Genomic DNA, 18,467 nt, shown 5'->3' with positions numbered 1-18,467 from the left:
CCCCAGGTTCAATCCCCAGCATCTCCAATTAAAAGGGCCCTGCAGTAAGTGATGTGAAAGACCTCTGCCTGAGATCCCAGAGAGCGACTGCCAGTCTGTATAGACAGTCCTAACATTTGATGGCCCAATGGTCCTATTCAGGATAAGGCAGCTTCATATTACGTTTCCATATTTTATGCTTTGAAATAGGGTTGTGAGGCCTATTTTGGAGGGGGGGGGGTGCTGGGAAGGGTCACACGTGACCCGAAAGTGACATCACTTCCAGACAACGATATAGGAATCTCCCCAAATCTCTATGGTAAAATCCTTGGCTATTGGGAGGATTCCTAATTTAGAAGTCATGTCACTTCCAGGTCAGGTGCCATCCCCCCGCCCCCCTCTTCTCCTTATACAAAGGTCAGTGGTGGCAAGAATGCCAGCATGGCCACAACTTTGTTGGTTACAGCTGTAAGAAACATTGGCACAGCACTGGATGCAGAGCATCACCTGGCCCGCGCCAGTCAATGTATCCCATCACACCCAGCCAGCTGGCTTGGGTGGAGAACTGTGGGATGGCAGGTTTCAGGAGCCCACACAGATGGCTGCCTCTCAGTGGTCTCCCCTGCCATCTGCTGGTGAGGGCAAACGCTGGTAGTTTCGGAGCAGGCTTACTCCCCTGAGCCCTCATGCCAAGACCCCTTAAGAGGGTCCCTGTATCCAGGAGGCGGCAGGAGATCACCTGCTGGAAACAGGCCTTGGTAAGCCTGCTTTGAAAGTGTTGGTCAGTACATTGAGAGAAGTGTTCTGCCTCAGTATTGTATATAGACTTTTATCATAGAAATCCATCACTGTATTCTTAGGGTCTGCATCTGAATCTGTTGGACAGCCTTCGTCCTTTGCGGCGCACAAAAAGAAGATGGATCATTGCCACCCTGGAACTTGAGGAGGAAGACAAAGGCCCATTCCCCAAAAATGTTGGAGAGGTAAATACAAGCTTAGTTTTTTAATCAATATGTAAAAATTTTCTGTCAGGTGCTTTATATCACTTGGCCCTGGCCCCCAGTGCCAATTGAGTTAAAGAGTGAAGTTCTTTTAGGTAAACCTGGTAAAGGAGAAGCTTATATAGGGCCTGCTTGGTGCTGTGCATATTCAGTACTCGTGGGGCACATATATGGTAAGATGATGAACGGGTAATCAGTTTGTGATAATTGGCAAGAATCTGGAATCCTTTGGAAGTTCAGTTTTGCCACATAATGTCTTTTCTGAATGCACACGTTTGATCTAAGGTGTAATGTGATCTAAATATTGTTGGAATATGCAAGGTCTATTGTGCATAGATAAAGAAAATGTTGAGAACATCCTGCAGGGGGCAACAGAGGGGACAAGTAGTTAGCAAACTGAGATTTGGAACTTCCTACTATTTTCAAATAGTCTCCTTCCTGTCTCCTAATTGGCTCAGTTAGGTCTCCTCCCTGCTCCTGCTGAGAACTCTTAGTCTGCTGACTCTCTCCTAGCTAGTCAGACAGTTAGACTTCTCTCTCTCTTTCTCCTCTTTCTTACAAAGTTTGTTCTCTTCTTAATAAACCAACTTTATTCTTTAAACAGTTTGTACTTCACTTTACTGCATATCTACACTCTGCCAACAGATATCAGGCTGGCTTGGGTTGTATTTCTTATGGCTGGGAGAAAACCTCATCATTCCACTGTGGATTTAGACTGCATCCCTTCTAAGTGATGAGTAAAGTTCCTGTGCCTGTAAGAATTTGCATTGATTTTTGTTGGGTGCAGATTGTTCTACAGGATCCTTTCAGAGGGTAGCCACATTGGTCTGCAGTAGAATAAATAGATTTGAATCCAGTAGGATGTTAAGAGATCAATGAGATTTTCATCCTGTAAGCTTTCGAGAGTCATTGCTCCCTCGTATCATGCTCATGGTATCTGACGAAGGGAACTTTGACTCTCGAAAGCTTCTACCCTGAAAATCTAGCTGGACTCTAATCTAGATATTCTACAGAGTGAAAGAAATCTGCAGTGGCTGAAAGGGCCTCTTCTATCCGGCCGTTGTAGATACAAGATTTCTCTTCCGTATTGCAGCTGTTCAAGCTGGTGATGACCAGTTCATGTTTTGCATTCTGTGTCTGCACCAGTCTGAAAGTTCCTTTTTCTTAGTGTCATATTTCAGATACATACAGGGATAGATAAAATAGTAGCTGTGAGGTTGGCGCAGAAGATCATAGTACTTAGAGGGGTCACTTTGTTATAGGGCTGCCAGGCCATGCAGTCATCAGGAATGGAGGATGGGGACACAGCATCACATACAGCATGAGGTCACTTCTCAGGAAAACTGGGAAGTGATGGAGAGTAAGTCTAGGAATCGCCTGAAACCATAAAGTGTTACCATAGAGTTTCCAGTGATTCCTAGAGCTACCATCTGACGCTTCCAGGTTTTTCAAGAAGTGACATAACAATACATGTGACACTGCCAGTTTTTCAGTTTTTCTTGTGATAAGGAGATTACATGGCTCTGAACAATGAAGTCCAAGGGGTTTGGATCAGAAGCGTCTCTTCCTCGCTTATTGCTTTGGTGATTGTTTCTGTTTATTGGAGCTTTACGATGGAGAAAGTTACAACAGGGGCTGCAAGCCTATGCATCTTCATATGCTTTCTCTACTAGGAGTATCATCACACTATTTACTTGTCTTCTAGGTCAACATTGTTGTCTCCAGTGACTTGTCGGTGTTTCCCTTTAAACATTTTGAAAGGAAATTAGTGGTTAGGGAGGCAGGCTAGGATCAGCAGTTCGAGACCCGGGTTGCCACATGATGGAGTGAGCTCCCGTCTCTAGTTCCAGCTCTTGCCAACCTAGCAGTTCGAAAGCAAGAAATTGCAAGTAGATAAATAGGTACAACTTTGGTGGGAAGGTAACAGCATTCTGTGTGCCTTGGTGTTTAGTCATGCCGGCCACATGACCACGGAAACGTCTTCGGACAGCGCTGGCGCTTCAGCTTTGAAACGGAGATGAGCACCGCAACCCTAGAGTCAGACTCGACTGGCTTTCGAGCAAGGGAACCTTTACCTTTACTAGATTAGTAAACTTTTTGTTGGGGGGGGCAGCAGGTGAACACACAAGGATTAAAGAGTGATGCAACTGGAACCTTAGCTGGTAATAAGATTAGCCTTTCTTCAACTGCCTTCTTCTTTTTGTAGCTCTTCAATAATAAATCGCACGATATGACCATAAAATATTTAATCAGCGGTCCGGGTGTCGATGAGTATCCAGAGGCTGGATTGTTCTCTCTTGGGGATGATTCCAGGGGGCTCGTTTATGTGCACCGTTCCATCGATCGAGAGGCCACTCCTTCTTTCCTGGTAATTATCACTGCTAAAAAGAACATAAGAAGAGCCCTGCTGGATCAGACCAGCGGTCCATCTAGTCCAGCACCCTGTCCCACACAGTGGCCCAACCACTTCCTCTAGAGGGCCAACAACAGGGCACAGAGGCTGAGGTCTTCCCCCAGTGTTGCCTCCTGGCTCTGGGATTCAGAGGATTAGTGCCTCTGAACGTGGAGGCTCTCCTCAGTCACCATGGCTAGTAGCCCTTGATAGATTTATCCTCCATGAATCTATCTAATCCCCTTTTAAAAGTGTTTATTCCTGTGGCCATTACTGCATTCTCTGGCAGTGAATTCCACATTGTAAAACCCTCTCTGTGTAAAGTTGTCTTTCCTTTTGCCCATCCTGAACCTACTGCCCATCAGTTTCACTGGATGCCCTCAAGTTTTCGTATTGGTGGAACCGGTTGAACAGGGTTCCCCCCCCCTTAATTATTTCCCTGATAGTATTTTTCTGTAATCACAACTTCTATTTGGTAACATTGCCTTTGAATGACAAAGCTGTGGGACGTTACAATGATATCTGTCCAGTGCTTTAGATTATTTATTTATTTAGAAAAATCTGTATGCTGCCTCTAGAGTTGCCCACTGCCTGGCCTACCTCCCAGGGTTGTTGTCGCAATAAAATGACAGAATGGAGAAGTATGAAAGCTGCCCTGAGCCCCTTGGAAGAAAAAAAAGAATAAAAGCCAAGGATAAAAATAGAATACCACGATTTAATAATAGGACAGAATAAAATGAAGACATGAGAAACTCAGTGTTCAATTATTTTTAAAGGGCAAAGGCGCTAATTTAATCTGTCATGCCTCGTGATGTTGCCCAAAGGTGTCATCTCATTTATGACACCCAAAACAATTTTTTTTTAAAGGAATTAAGCCATTTCTCCTGGCTGTTGGCCTAAACCAGCTTCCGTGTCGTCATCCATTCTTTAGGTACGTTTTGATGTTGCAAGTACAGCTACTGGAGAGATAGTGGACAGATCGTTACTCTTCAATGTTAAGATTAAAGACATAAATGACAATGCACCGAAGTTTCCCAAGAACGAATTTAACATCACTGTGAAAGAAAATCACCAGAGAGGTGAGTATCATCGAGACGGCGGCATCACAGCAAGCTGTAATGAAACTGCAACTGGGCAGGAGCATAGCTCATTAGCTCTACCGCTGTGCTCCCGTCTTCCTTCCTTCCTTCCCTCCCTCTGCTGCTCCAGTGCAAAGCTATTCTCAGATTTGGATTCCTGGGGGTGAGAGCGCAAAGGAGACCTGTGTTGTCTTTAATATTTGCTTCCTTCCCTTCTTTGTAAATATACAAACAAAGGGCGATTTCGCACTAGAGCTGCCCTTCCCTTCCCTTCTTTGTAAATATACAAAGTATAGATGGAGGAAAGGAGCATTTGTACAAGGAAGTGATCACATTTCAGAGGGAGACGCACAGAGAAAGTGAGCAATTCTTTGCCTCTTTTTTGCTGTCACTTCCAAGCTACTGGAAGTTGCAGCCCTAAAAAGAAGCGGGAAGGAAGGAGAATCTGCAGCAGCCAGATGGGGATTAGGGATGATTTTGGAAATCCAGCAAGTTTTGTTTTCTGAGACGGAAGTCTGTCCTCCTGCTGATGCGGGCCATTACTCCACACCACAGTCCTCTTTACTTTCTTTTGGGAAGGGGAACATTATTTGGAGCTGGGTATCGAAACTCTTGTGTAGATCTGTAGGGGATTTAACATTGTGGGTTCATTTGTTGCAGTGTTCCACATTCAACATAATACACAGAAGAGTCCACTGAAAATGCTTTACTCACACGGGTCCGGCTCTAGTTGAGGTTGCAAAGCACTGGAGAATAGTTGCAATGAAAAGAGGATGGGACACCTTTTGCATGGGTGGGTGGGGTTGTGGCTCAGTGGAAGAGCCTCTGCTTGGTATGTAGAAGTAGCCAAATCCAAACAAAACAGACCTCCCAGTAATCACACAACAAAGAAAGCAAAACTGGGGCCAATGTAGAACCAATAATACACTCTAAAACATAAGTAATATGCTGAATACAATTGCTTTATACTAGATAGTCACTATTAAGTGTACAAAATTTCCCCAAACATTTACAATAACAAGATAATACAATAGAATGTCAGTAGCTGCCAACAGCCCCAAGATATCAATGGAAATCCTAAACAGTTACTGTTGGCAGTCAAAAGAGTATAAGGCTTATTGAGCTAAAAGCTACTAGAGCTTGACGAAGCAGCCGGCTTGTGCTTGGTTTCGTGTAATGACTTCCTCATAAGCAGCTTAACTGATGTTGTATACAAGTTTTCTTAATATGTGTAATCTCCTGGTTTTTAAGATACTTCTCTAGAGTTGCTACCATTAATATAGGGACTAGCCCTTATTTCCTTGGACCATATCTCATATGGGACCTGTCCTTGATAGACTAAGCTACGTAGCCAAGGTCTCTCTGAGAACCTAATGAGATATAGGGCATTTGTATGCACACACACCCCCCCCACTGCGCTGGCCAATTAGGCACCCTCCTAATTGAGCCAGCAAGTGTTACTATGCGAAACTGGGAATTGTTCGGCTCCCACGGCTGGCCTGGAAGGCAGACAACACACATCGCCAACTGTACTTCTTTAGAGATAAACATTTCAGCGCAAAGCAGAGAGAGGAATGCGAAAGCAATTTACACAGACACTGAAAGAACATCCCAACCCCCATGGCAGCATAGCTGACAAGAAGGTCCCAGGTTCAATCCCCTGCATCGCCAGTTAAAGGAACCAAACAGTAGGTGATGAAGCAGACCTCTCTGCCAGAGACCTCGAAGAGCCACTGCCAGTCTGAGTAGACAATACTGACCTTGATGGACTAGTGGTATGATTCAGTATAAGGCAACTTTATGGCTGTTCATTTTGAATCTGACTGAAACCTGCAGTTTATGAAGAGTTTCTGTGGATATCTTAGTGGATGGGGTAGTGGAGGGAGATAAATGGGAGATAAATGGGGAGAAATCTGTGGAAATAAAGAGGCATGCTGTTCACATCACTTGGTGGTAGGCAGTGTTCCCTCTCAGCTGAGTTAGTGTGAGCTAGCTCACAGTTTTTTAGCCTCTGACTCACACATTTTTTGTCTTGGCTCAGGGAGCAAACAGCGCTCAGGAGGCTCCAGAGCAAACTAATTTATGCAGCAGCCAAATCGCTCATTCGCAACTTTAATGCCAATAGCTCACAAAGTAGAATTTTTGCTCACAAGACTCCACAGCTTAGAGTAACGTAAGAGCCACATAGAATAAACGTCAGATGTTTGAGAGCCACAAGGCATGAACAAATATTACATGTTTTTACTGGGAAATATGCAAATTTGCTTTTTCTTAACATTAAATGAGACTGCCAAAAATAATAACAAAAGCGGTAAAAGCAGATATTGATAATGATATTTATTTGCTCAGTGATATTTGTTTGCTCATATATTTAGCTTCCCTGGCCGCCCTGCTGGGAGCCGCACAATATGTGTGAAAGAGCTGCATGCGGGTTTGGCCACCCCTGGCTTAGAGGGAGCCTTGGTGGTAGGGTTGCCAGGTCCCTCTTGGCAGCCGGTGGGGATGGGGGGGGGACTTATCAGGAACAGCAGGGAGGCCCAATCGACATGTCTATATCACCGCCCCATGACTTGGAAATGATGTCATCATGTCCTGGATGTAGGGACAATGCTCTGGTATTTGGGCAAAAATGCAATGGTAAATTTGGCTTCTACCATAGAATTTTTTCCCCAAATACCAGAGCATTGCCCCAATGTCCCAGACATGATGATGTCACTTCTGGGTTATGTGGACAATGATGTAGACACATCGCTGCATGTCAGATGGATCTCCCTCTTTTTCAGGGTAAGATCCGCCCCCCTGCCGGCCAGCTGATCAGTGGCGGGCTGGTGGGGCCTGGCAGCGGGGGACCCCCGCACCTCCATTGGGGGGTCTGGCAACCCTACTTGGTGGTCTCATGCAGTGTTCACTCTAAGCTGAGTTAGTGTGAGGTAGCTCACAGTTTCTTAGCCTCCGGCTCACACATTTATGTCTTAGCTCAGGAAGGATGGTCCCAGAGCAAACTAATTTATGCCGTAGCCAAATTGCTCGCTCACAACTTTAATGCCAGTAGCTCACAAGGTAGAATTTTTGCTCACAAGACTCCACAGCTTAGAGGAAACGTTGGTCTCATGCCCAACGTTTGAGCAGGCTCTCTGACTTTCATAATCTATTTATGGTAACATGTTCCAGAGGGATAGCTGTGTGAGTCTGTTGTGGCAAAAACACATAATTATATGTTAGAACAGATAAAAAGAAGTACTTCTTCACCCAAAGAGTGATTAACACATGGAATTCACTGCCACAGGAGGTGGTGGCGGCTACAAGCATGGACGGCCTCAAGAGGGAATTGGATAAACATATGGAGCAGAGGTCCACCAGTGGCTATTAGCCACATGGTATAGATAGGAGCTCTTGGTCTGGGGCAAGTGATGCTCTGTATTCTTGGTGCTTTGGGTGGGGGCAACAGTGGGAGAGCTTCTAGTGTTTTGGCCCACCTCCTGATTGCACCTGGTATTTTTGACCACTGTGTGACACAGAGTGTTGGACTGGATGGGCCCATTGGCCTGATCCAACATTGGCTTCTCTTATGTTCTTATATTATAGCATCACAGCTAGGAAATGGTTTTTCTAGCATAGGCATTCTATTTGTAGTGAGTCTATGAAGTAGACACCGTTTCTCTACCACTGTACCACCATTGGGAGTGGGGAATGTGGCAGTGAGTGAGGCAAAGTCAGAGGAATTGCCCCCGCCCCCGAGACACAAGTAAGGCCTCTACTGGGGCTGAGCACTTGGTGTAAACGCCTCTCTCTTCCCAATACTAGATGAGCCCATTTTCCAGGTAGTGGCCTCCGACGCTGATGAAGAAGGCACAGGCAATTCTCGAGTGGCGTATTCCCTTGTTTTTGGATAAAAACAAGCTACTTGTAAACTGGCACACCTACAGTTTCTCTTCTTGTACGCTTCTCTTCCCATCATTCCGTTTTCCCCAGACTGATTTCTGCAAGAGATTCTTCTCGAAAAGACTATGAATTACTACCATGAAATTCACTGACCCAGCTAAAGATTAGTAAGAGCCTCCCCTTTGAAACCCAAGCAGTAACTGGAGGAAGATTTCAGGACTTACCCACCAATGCAACTTTCCCTTTTCAAAAGGATGGATGAGTCTCAGGCATGTACGCAGCTGGGATTTGCTCTAAACAACCCACACATAGATACCTAGCAAAGCACCAACACCGCTAGTCTGTTTGCCCCCTCTCAGTGGCCAGCTACGAAACCTCAGCTATTCTGCTGTCATAAAGAGTGAGACCTTTGTGAGATCTAGGTGACTACCTCGCCTTGACAACTTTCCCAAACTATCTTATCACATTATCTCCTTGGATAGCTGCAGACTGATAGGGAATCTCTGCAGACACACACACACCTCACCAAGAGATCACTACGCCTTTATGAAAAGCCCATCACCCATTCAGGCTACCTTCTTTCATTGCAAAGAAAAAATCAACTATACAAAGGTTCCCTTCACGTCACCTAAGAGCCCGTGCCTTCCGGGTATCAGTCCTAGTGTTAAGGTCCTCACCTGGATGGTCCAGCCTAGCCCAGTCTCATCAGAGCTCGGAAGCTAAGCAGGATCGGCCCTGGTTAGCACTTGGATGGGAGACCACCTAGGAAGTCCAGGGTTGCTACACAAAGGTGGCCAATGGCAAACCACTTCTGTTCTTCTCTTGCCATGAAAACGGTATGGGGTCATCATAAGTTGGTTGCGACTTGACAGCGGTTTCTGCCATCATGGATGTGGTTGGAACACAGATGCTCCAGCAAGGTGACTGAAACGAAGCAGGTTTGGGTCTGGCCAGTGCTTGGATGGGAGACCTCCCGTGAGCACCACACAAAATATGGTATGCTGTGGGAAATGCAATAAATACTATGGGGTATCCTTTTATTTCATGCCATTGGCACCTGTGTATGTGTTCATTCAACTCAAAAGGCTTGACACAACAGCATCTTGCATCAATAAAAGGGTCCTTGCACCAAAGGAGTACACAAGCAACGGTGGAGCAAAATGGTAGGATCTGTCCCAATTAATAATACATACTAGTAATATTTGTGCACGGTTTGGAACCTAAGCAAATGCAAATGATAGTACTAATAATTGTAATCTGCTTAATGTGAGTAATTGTTAAACTGGTGTTTGATTTTGGCTCCAAGGAAGCCATAGGACATACCTGGTGGCCAGAGATGCAACCATAGTATATGTCTCATAAAAACCAGCGAAGCAAACTAGTGCTCCAGTAGCCATGTCAAAAGCTTCTGGAAGATAGGTGAGGCCGCTGAGGTCGTATCTGAGAACTCCTGGCTGCAGTGCGCTCTGATTTCAAAATGGAAGACATCTGCTTATGATCAGAGTGGTCCTTCCTGGTGGCATTATTAACAATTTTTGGTGTTGTAGAATCCATACCAGTGGCTTCTAATCCATAGACCAGAATGCTGTATTTACTTGAAAGAAAGGTGACCCTGAATGTAAGACAACCCCCAAACGTTATATATTAAAAGTTTTTTAAAAAATTATTGGACATAAATTTAAGATGACTACCTCTTTTTGTGATAGTACACCTGGGCTGCAGTCACACACACTATGTAATTCACTTTCAGTGCACTTTCCAACTGGATTTTGCCAGTTCATATAGTAGAATCCAGTTGGAAAGTGCACTTAAAATGGAGAAATATAAAACTGGCTGTGCATTTCAGTAGATTTTTCTAAACTGTATTGGAGAGGAAAACTATGATTTTTTAAATCCCCAGCCTAAATGGGCATGAATTAATGTTCTCAACGTTTCACGTGTTCAAGGGTGCCGGCGCTTTCAAACTTCTGATCAAGGCTACAGACCACGGAACTCCACAGCTGTCGTCAACAGCGACGATTAATATCGCCATCGAAGATTCGAACAACCACCTGCCAGTGTTTACTAAAGAAAATGTAAGGATGTGGAGCTGGAGAATTATTGCGATGAGAAATGTTAGTGGGAGAGAGTTCAGCGGGAGCCCAGTCATGAAATGTGAAGTTATCTCCTGTGGAGATTTACCGGACTGCTTTCGGGATTGTTTGGCATCTATAACGCAATTCACAGCATACCTTTTTAGTAAAGGTAAAGGTTTCCCTTGCTCTAAAGCCAGTCGAATCTAACTCTAGGGGGTGGTGCTCATCTCCATTTCCAAGCCAAAGAGCCAACGCTGTCCAAAGACGTTTCCGTGGTCATGTGGCTGGCATGACTAAACGCTAAGGCGCAGACGGAATGCTTCCCACCAAAGCAGTACCTATTTATCTACTTGCAATTTCTTGCAAGTTACTTGCTTCTAGGGTGGCAGGAGCTGGGACCAGAGACAGGAGCTCACTCTGTCGCACAGCACCGGGGTCTCGAACTGCCAAACTACAGACCTTCCAGTCTGCAGCTCAGCGTCTTAACCTCTGAGCCACCATGGTCCCCTTTGAGTAGTACCAACCAAATGGCACAGAACAGTATGTAAGGTTTAGTGTCCTCTGGACCTACATCAGGCTGGATGTTATAAATAAGAAGAGTAGGTTTTTTAAACCCTGCTTTTCTAACCCTAGGGAGTCTCCAAGCAGCTTACAATCGCCTTTCTCTTCTGAGCTCTGACGAGATCGGGCTTGCCTGGGCTAACCAGGTCAGGGCTCTCGTACCTTGGAAAATCTTGTTGGTCTTTGCTCTTCTACTGCAAACCAACATGATTACCTGCCCGAAACCCTCCTTCTTTGTGGTCCTGGTTTATTTAGAATTGCTCCTTGTGGAGTTCCAATCTGGGTTCCAGTCCTTGGTCACAATCACGTGTGACAGGAAATGGGGTGGAATGTTGAAAGCTGACTTTCATACATCTAGATTCTCATTTCCGTGCTTCCCTTCCCAGTATCAAGTGGATGTTGCAGAAGGCGAAACGGAAGGTGACATCCTACGCCTCCGGGTGGAAGATAAAGACTCTCGCGACACACCTGCTTGGAGAGCAAGATATAAGATAGTGAGAGGGAATGAAACGGGGAACTTCATCATTAAGACAGATCCGAACACCAATGACGGGGTCTTAAGCATCATAAAGGTAAAGTAAGTTTGACAAAGACCAAAGATGTTTAAATGAGGCAACCAGTCTGGGGTGTACCTGTTAGGTATTGAGATCCAAAAATTAGCAGAGGTAGATTAAAATAGGCAGACAGATGTGTATTTGTCTGTCAAAGATAACTTTACTAAAGTGTAGGTAAAGGCAACTTGGAGAACAAAAGTAAAAGAATTCATCCTTACTATCTCTAACCTACATATTGCTTCTCTAAGAACTTAACCTCCGACTCAGAGAGAAAGACTTTCAAGGAGAAGGAACAAAGACCCGTAAACTGAAACCCTTTGCTCTCTCCCTTGGCTCACCCCCAAACTATTGATTATCCAGTTGGAGAATCCCAACACTAGCAGGTTATGCATTCTGTCATCTTGCTCTAGCGGAAAGAACGTTTAGACAATTCTATTGATCTCTTAGTAGAAATCAGCATGCCTTTTTGTTGTTGTTCAGTTGCACAGTCGAGTCCGACTCTTCGCGACCCCATGGACAAGATCTCGCCAGGCCCTCCTGTTTTCCGCCATCCTCTGAAGTTTGCTCAATTTCATGTCCGTTGCATCTATGACACTGTCTAACCATCTCGTCCTTTGCCATCCGAAATGCTTTCATGACGAATATCAAGAGAACTCGCAAACATCCCAACAGTATCTATGCAGAAATTTCTCATTTTGTTGTTGTTGTGTTGTTCCCAGCCTTTGGTTTATGACGGCACCCCTGGGAGGAGCCTCATCATATCTGTGGAGAACGAAGAACCCTTTTCTTCATGTGACAGAGGCCGAATGAGAAGCCTTCATGTATCCCCCAAGAACACAGTTGTGAATGTTACAGTCCTGGACACAAATGACGCCCCTCAGTTCCACCCTCCAGTCCTTGCTCTTCAGCGAGAGGAAGGGATGAAGCCTGGGACCCAGCTTGGGCAATACACAGCGCGGGACCCAGACAGAGTCCCGAATGCGATAAGGTGGGCAAGTCTCAACTCCTGCATAAAGTGCCCCAGCTATGGAGCTCTGCTGAAGAGGCTTGCTTTCTTAAGGTTCTGCACCTATGAGCGGTTTGCTGTACAGGTGTCCAAAAGAGATGGCCCTTTCGGTGGTGGCCCACTAAGCAGGGGATCCAGGGAAGCTCACCAGACTGCATCTTTGTTTTTAATCAGTGAGATTATCTCCATTTCCCTCCAGGATACTGGACAATTGAAACGACCCAGCTGTCTCACCCTGATAATCACTTCGCTGGTATAACACCTAGTTTTGATTTCAGTAGCACCTTCGAGACCAACAAGTTTTTCGGGGTATTAAGCTATCAAGAGTCAAAACTCCCTTAGTTAGATGCTCTGACTCTCGAAAGCGTGTGTCCTGAAAATTGTGTTGTTCTCTGAGGTGCTGTTGGCCTCAAATCTGGTGTGACCTTGCTGGTGTGACCTTGGGTCAGTCATACGTTTTTTCAGAGCTGTTCTTGCAAGAGCAGTTCTCGAGAGAGAGCTCTCTCAGCCCCACCTACCTCACAGGGTGTCTGTTGTGGGGAGGGGAAGGGAAAGGAGTTTGTAAGCTGCTCTGAAACTCCTTTGGGTAGTGAAGGGCGGGGTCTAAATCCAATCTCCTCCACTTCTTTTTCTTCAGACCTACACAGCTACCCTCTGAAACTTGGTTAATACAATACTGCAGACTAGATTTTATTCTACTGCTGCACTTGCAATTTGAATATTTTACTCTGTTACGCTGATTTTGATATGAACCCTGCCTTGTGTGTATGTGAAAAAGCCACACGTTCAGGATTGGGGGGTGGGGAGAAAACACTCCAAAATGCTGAAAGAAAATGTGGTAGCAGCAGCTAACAGGCACAGGTATGAAGGGGAAGCTCAAAGCAGCTCTGGATATACTTCAACAGAAGTATAGTGTCCAGATCGCGCAAAGTGATAGTATCACTTTGCTCTGGTGAGACCTCACCTAGAGTATTGTGTTCAGTTTTGGGCCTCACAATTTAAGAAGCTGGAACATGTCCAGAGGAGGGCAACAAAGATGGTGAGGGTCTGGAGACCAAGTCCTATGAGGGAAGGTTGAAGGAGCTGGGTATGTTTAGCCTGGAGAGGAGATGACTGAGAGGTGATATGATAACCATCTTCAAGTACTTGAAGGGCTGTCATCTAGAGGATGGTGCAGAGTTGTTTTCTGTTGCCCCAGAAGGTCAGACCAGAACCAATGAGTTGAAATCAAATCAAAGGCATTTTCGGCAAAACATTAGGAAGAACTTCCTGACAAAGTGGTTCCTCAGTGGAACAGGCTTCCTCAGGAGGTGGTGGGCTCTCCTCTTTTGGAAGTTTTCAAACAGAGGCTAGATGGCCATCTGACAGCAATGGGGATTCTGTGAACTTAGGCAGATCATGAGAGGGAAGTAGGACGTAGGTTGCATCAGTACTTAGTTCTTGTGACCCTTTCCTACACGCCTAGGGAAATGCTGATCGCCACTTTGGGGTCAGGAAGCAATGTTTCTCCAGGCCAGTTTGGCTGGAGATCCTGGAGGGGTTTTGTCATCTTCTAGGCATGGAACAGGGGTCACTGGGGGTGTGGAGGGGGAAATATTTGAAAATTGTTTGCAGTGTGCAGGGGGTTGGACTAGATGACCCTGGAGGTCCTTTCCAACTCTATGATTCTATGATGGCTTCCCCCACAGGTCTGCACTGGCAAAGGATAAGTAGGAGGATGGAGGAAACACTGGAAGAGTGGGAAGATGGGAACACAGGAAGAAAAGACGGGTGGGTGATTGGCCAGAGGGACAGAAGTGCTGGCAAGGGGGCGGGTAAGCAGGAAGGTTAGGTGAAGGGGGAAGGCGGGGGTGGGAGAAGTGTGAGCAAAGGATGCAAAGTCAGAGAGGAGGGTGGGAAGCAGGGGACCAGCCAAGGGGGGGGGGACGGTGTGGGATTTCCCTTCTCCTGTGACACCTCGCAGGTCCCCTTAGAGGAGGGTGAAGAATGAGATCTATCTAGAATGAAACCTTTTTGCAGGCTCTCTCTTCTCAGAGTATTTCAAATTTCTATGAAGACAGAGACGTCTCCATGTTGCATGGTTAAATTAGGCACGGAAAGAAAGAGCAGTGTTTGAACCATTATCAGGTTATGCTGTGGGTGGTGCAGAAGGGTTTCCAGAACTTCCAAGTGCATTGTAAAGTCTCAGCACAGTGTCTGACAAATCTGTTGTTCAAGTCTCCCCACACCAAACATACATGTGCCAAGCATTTCAAAGCTCCAGAAAAGTACTGGGAATAGTAAAGCACCTGCACTGTGCCCTTCACCCAGCTTATATTCCTCTCCCTCACAATACTCTGCAGGGAGGCCAGAGGATCGCTGAGCTAGGAATTTTGGGGGGTACATCTTACAGAGGGCCACTTCAGCTGATGAAGTATCGACCGAGACTGTGAGCACTTTAACTGCTAGAGTATTTTAACTGTATGACTGTTTTAATTTGTTTGAAATGTTTAAAAAGTTTTATGGAGACCAGGTACATTGTACCGAACTTTGTAAGCCGCCCTGAGGCCGTTTGCGGGTAGGGTGGGGTACAAATGTAACTAATAAATAAATAGTGACCTCAGAGTCACCGTTAAATGGCAATAAAATGAGGCAGATAGCCGATGCTGAGATGAAACAGTAGGAGAGCAGATGCGGCATGAAACGCAGACAGAAATTTGTGAGACGATGGGAGATTGTTGGCACAGCAGCGGGAAAGACCAATGCAGATTGGACCATAGACGAGAGCAGCTGTTGCTGCTGTAGGTGCCAGGGATAATCTGGGAAGGGCCATGTGACTAGAACTTCTTTTTGCTCTGTAGATCACCCTTGGGCTTGCTAGGGTTTAATTGGCTGTGAGTCTTTGTGCCAAAAAAACACACCCTCTTCCTGCTTCCAATGAGAAATTTGACTCTCAGTGTAGTGAAGGGTTGAGGAGCAAGCCCTGTCAGTTTTCTACAGCTTTTTTATTTTTTAAAAAAATCCTTTGTTTTAAGATATAAAGTCGCTTTTGACCCGGCGAGCTGGGTGGCTGTTGAAGAACACTCTGGGATTCTGACGACGACAAAAATCCTGGACCGAGAATCTCCCTATGTGAACAGGAGCACATACACCATCCTCATCCATGCCATTGACGATGGTAAAAGTTTCTTTCGAAAGAGCCGCACGAAACCAGACCTTGCTCCCAGCTTAGCTGCCAATCATGATAGATAAATGCTTTCTGAAATTCTTGCCTTTTTACATACTGTTTTGCTCCTGTTCTCTGATTGAGTCCATCCATCTCATGTTCGGCCTTCCCCTTTTCCTGCTGCCTTTGACTTTTCCTAGCCTGATTGTCTTTGCCAGTGACTCTTGTCTTCTCACAATGGGACCAAATTCTGATAGCTTCAATTTATCCATTTCAGCTTCTAAGCAGAGTTCAGGCTTGATTTGATCTAGAACACGCTGATTTTTTCTTTTTCGTGGTCCACGGTATCCATAAAAACTCTCCTCCAACACCACATTTCAAATGAATTACAGCACATTCTTGTTAGCGCTCTCCAAACCAGTCCAGCTCAAATGATATAAGACCTGAGAGGAAAAAAACATTGTGGGAAATCTTTGCTGAGGAGATCTCTTTGTGGGTCATGCCTCAAAAGCTAGCTGATGAGTGAACATTTCTTGTCCCCTTCCAGTTTGGGGGAGGGGGATTAGAGCATCTGAAATTGATAATGGTGTGTTTTCCTGCCAGGTGTGCCGCCACAGACTGGCACAGGCACCATCCAGCTTTTCCTGTTTGACATTAATGACAATGCACCAAAGCTCACCACACCGTATCTGGAAGTCTGTGAGGGAACAGAGAAAGGCCTGTTCCACATAGAAGCTGAAGACAAAGATGACTTTCCTCATGCAGGGCCTTTTACATTCCACTTGGTGGAGAGCAAGGAGAACACAAAGGATGTTTGGAAATTGGGGCAGAATTCCGGTAAGTTCTTCTGTGCTCTTTCATCGCTCCCCAGTTCTTTCCACACCAGGGGAGGAACACAAAGAGAGGTCTCGGGTTTAACTCTTTGACTTTGTTTATGTTTTTAGAAACTTTTATGCCGCCTGTTCCAGGGAACCTGCCTGAGGTAGCTTACAAAATAAAACATAATAGAAAGATAAACCATTAAAAGTTAGTCAGCTAGATTGAAGTCCAGTAGCACCTTAGAGCAGCTGCTGCTGCTGTAGGTGCTGGGGATAATCTGGGAAGGACCATGTGACTAGAACTTCTTTTTGCTCTGTAGATCACCCCTGGGCTTGCTAGGGTTTAATTGGCTGTGAGTCTTTGTGCCAAAAAAACACACCCTCTTCCTGCTTCCAATGAGAAATTTGACTCTCAGTGTAGTGAAGGGTTGAGGAGCAAGCCCTGTCAGTTTTCTACAGCTTTTTTATTTTTTAAAAAAATCCTTTGTTTTAAGATATAAAGTCGCTTTTGACCCGGCGAGCTGGGTGGCTGTTGAAGAACACTCTGGGATTCTGACGACGACAAAAATCCTGGACCGAGAATCTCCCTATGTGAACAGGAGCACATACACCATCCTCATCCATGCCATTGACGATGGTAAAAGTTTCTTTCGAAAGAGCCGCACGAAACCAGACCTTGCTCCCAGCTTAGCTGCCAATCATGATAGATAAATGCTTTCTGAAATTCTTGCCTTTTTACATACTGTTTTGCTCCTGTTCTCTGATTGAGTCCATCCATCTCATGTTCGGCCTTCCCCTTTTCCTGCTGCCTTTGACTTTTCCTAGCCTGATTGTCTTTGCCAGTGACTCTTGTCTTCTCACAATGGGACCAAATTCTGATAGCTTCAATTTATCCATTTCAGCTTCTAAGCAGAGTTCAGGCTTGATTTGATCTAGAACACGCTGATTTTTTTCTTTTTCGTGGTCCACGGTATCCATAAAAACTCTCCTCCAACACCAGATTTCAAATTAATTACAGCACATTCTCGTTAGCGCTCTCCAAACCAGTCCAACTCAAATGATATAAGACCTGAGAGAAAAAATATTGTGGGAAATCTTTGCTGAGGAGATCTCTTTGTGGGTCATGCCTTGAAAGCTAGCTGATGAGTGAACATTTCTTGTCCCCTTCCAGTTTGGGGGAGGGGGATTAGAGCATCTGAAATTGATCATGGTGTGTTTTCCTGCCAGGTGTGCCGCCACAGACTGGCACAGGCACCATCCAGCTTTTCCTGTTTGACATTAATGACAATGCACCAAAGCTCACCACACCGTATCTGGAAGTCTGTGAGGGAACAGAGAAAGGCCTGTTCCACATAGAAGCTGAAGACAAAGATGACTTTCCTCATGCAGGGCCTTTTACATTCCACTTGGTGGAGAGCAAGGAGAACACAAAGGATGTTTGGAAATTGGGGCAGAATTCCGGTAAGTTCTTCTGTGCTCTTTCATCGCTCCCCAGTTCTTTCCACACCAGGGGAGGAAACACAAAGAGAGGTCTCGGGTTTAACTCTTTGACTTTGTTTATGTTTTTAGAAACTTTTATGCCGCCTGTTCCAGGGAACCTGCCTGAGGTAGCTTACAAAATAAAACATAATAGAAAGATAAACCATTAAAAGTTAGTCAGCTAGATTGAAGTCCAGTAGCACCTTAGAGACCAACAAGATTTTCAGGGTATAAACTCTGAAGGCTCAGGTCTCCCTTTGTCAGATATCAGATGAAGGGAGCACTGTCTCTTGAAAGCTCCTACCCCCAAATCTTGTTGATCTCTAAGGTGCTACTGGAGTTGAATCTAGTCAGGGGTCGTTTCGTAGAAAAAGAGCTAGGGGAACTCATTAGCATAACTCATTAGCATATGCCACACCCCCTGACATCACCGGACGTGTGTCATAAGGCCACACCCCCTGACATCACCGGAAGTGTGTCATAAGGCCACACACCC

The 18,467-nt window shown here is 45.4% G+C and overlaps 1 protein-coding gene across 1 annotated transcript in view; it reads left to right on the top strand.

Moving 5' to 3' along the window:
* Positions 1 to 18,467, top strand: part of LOC107123394 (cadherin-like protein 26) — a gene marked incomplete at its 5' end in the record, with an annotated part of 41,199 nt that overhangs the window by 20,128 nt on the left and 2,604 nt on the right. The window contains 11 exon segments of the mRNA XM_015426638.1: positions 840 to 962; positions 3,187 to 3,348; positions 4,304 to 4,451; positions 8,256 to 8,332; positions 9,254 to 9,271; positions 10,205 to 10,408; positions 11,356 to 11,541; positions 12,243 to 12,511; positions 15,544 to 15,686; positions 16,278 to 16,511; positions 17,720 to 17,953. Of these exon segments, the coding sequence (XP_015282124.1) occupies positions 840 to 962; positions 3,187 to 3,348; positions 4,304 to 4,451; positions 8,256 to 8,332; positions 9,254 to 9,271; positions 10,205 to 10,408; positions 11,356 to 11,541; positions 12,243 to 12,511; positions 15,544 to 15,686; positions 16,278 to 16,511; positions 17,720 to 17,953 (1,798 nt within the window).

This window comes from Gekko japonicus, unplaced genomic scaffold (genome assembly GCF_001447785.1).
Source record: "Gekko japonicus isolate JY-2015 unplaced genomic scaffold, Gekko_japonicus_V1.1 scaffold2027, whole genome shotgun sequence".
Taxonomy (NCBI): domain Eukaryota; kingdom Metazoa; phylum Chordata; class Lepidosauria; order Squamata; family Gekkonidae; genus Gekko; species Gekko japonicus.
The sequence above is the reverse complement of the archived record's forward strand: the minus strand, read 5'-3'. Positions and strand labels throughout refer to the sequence as shown.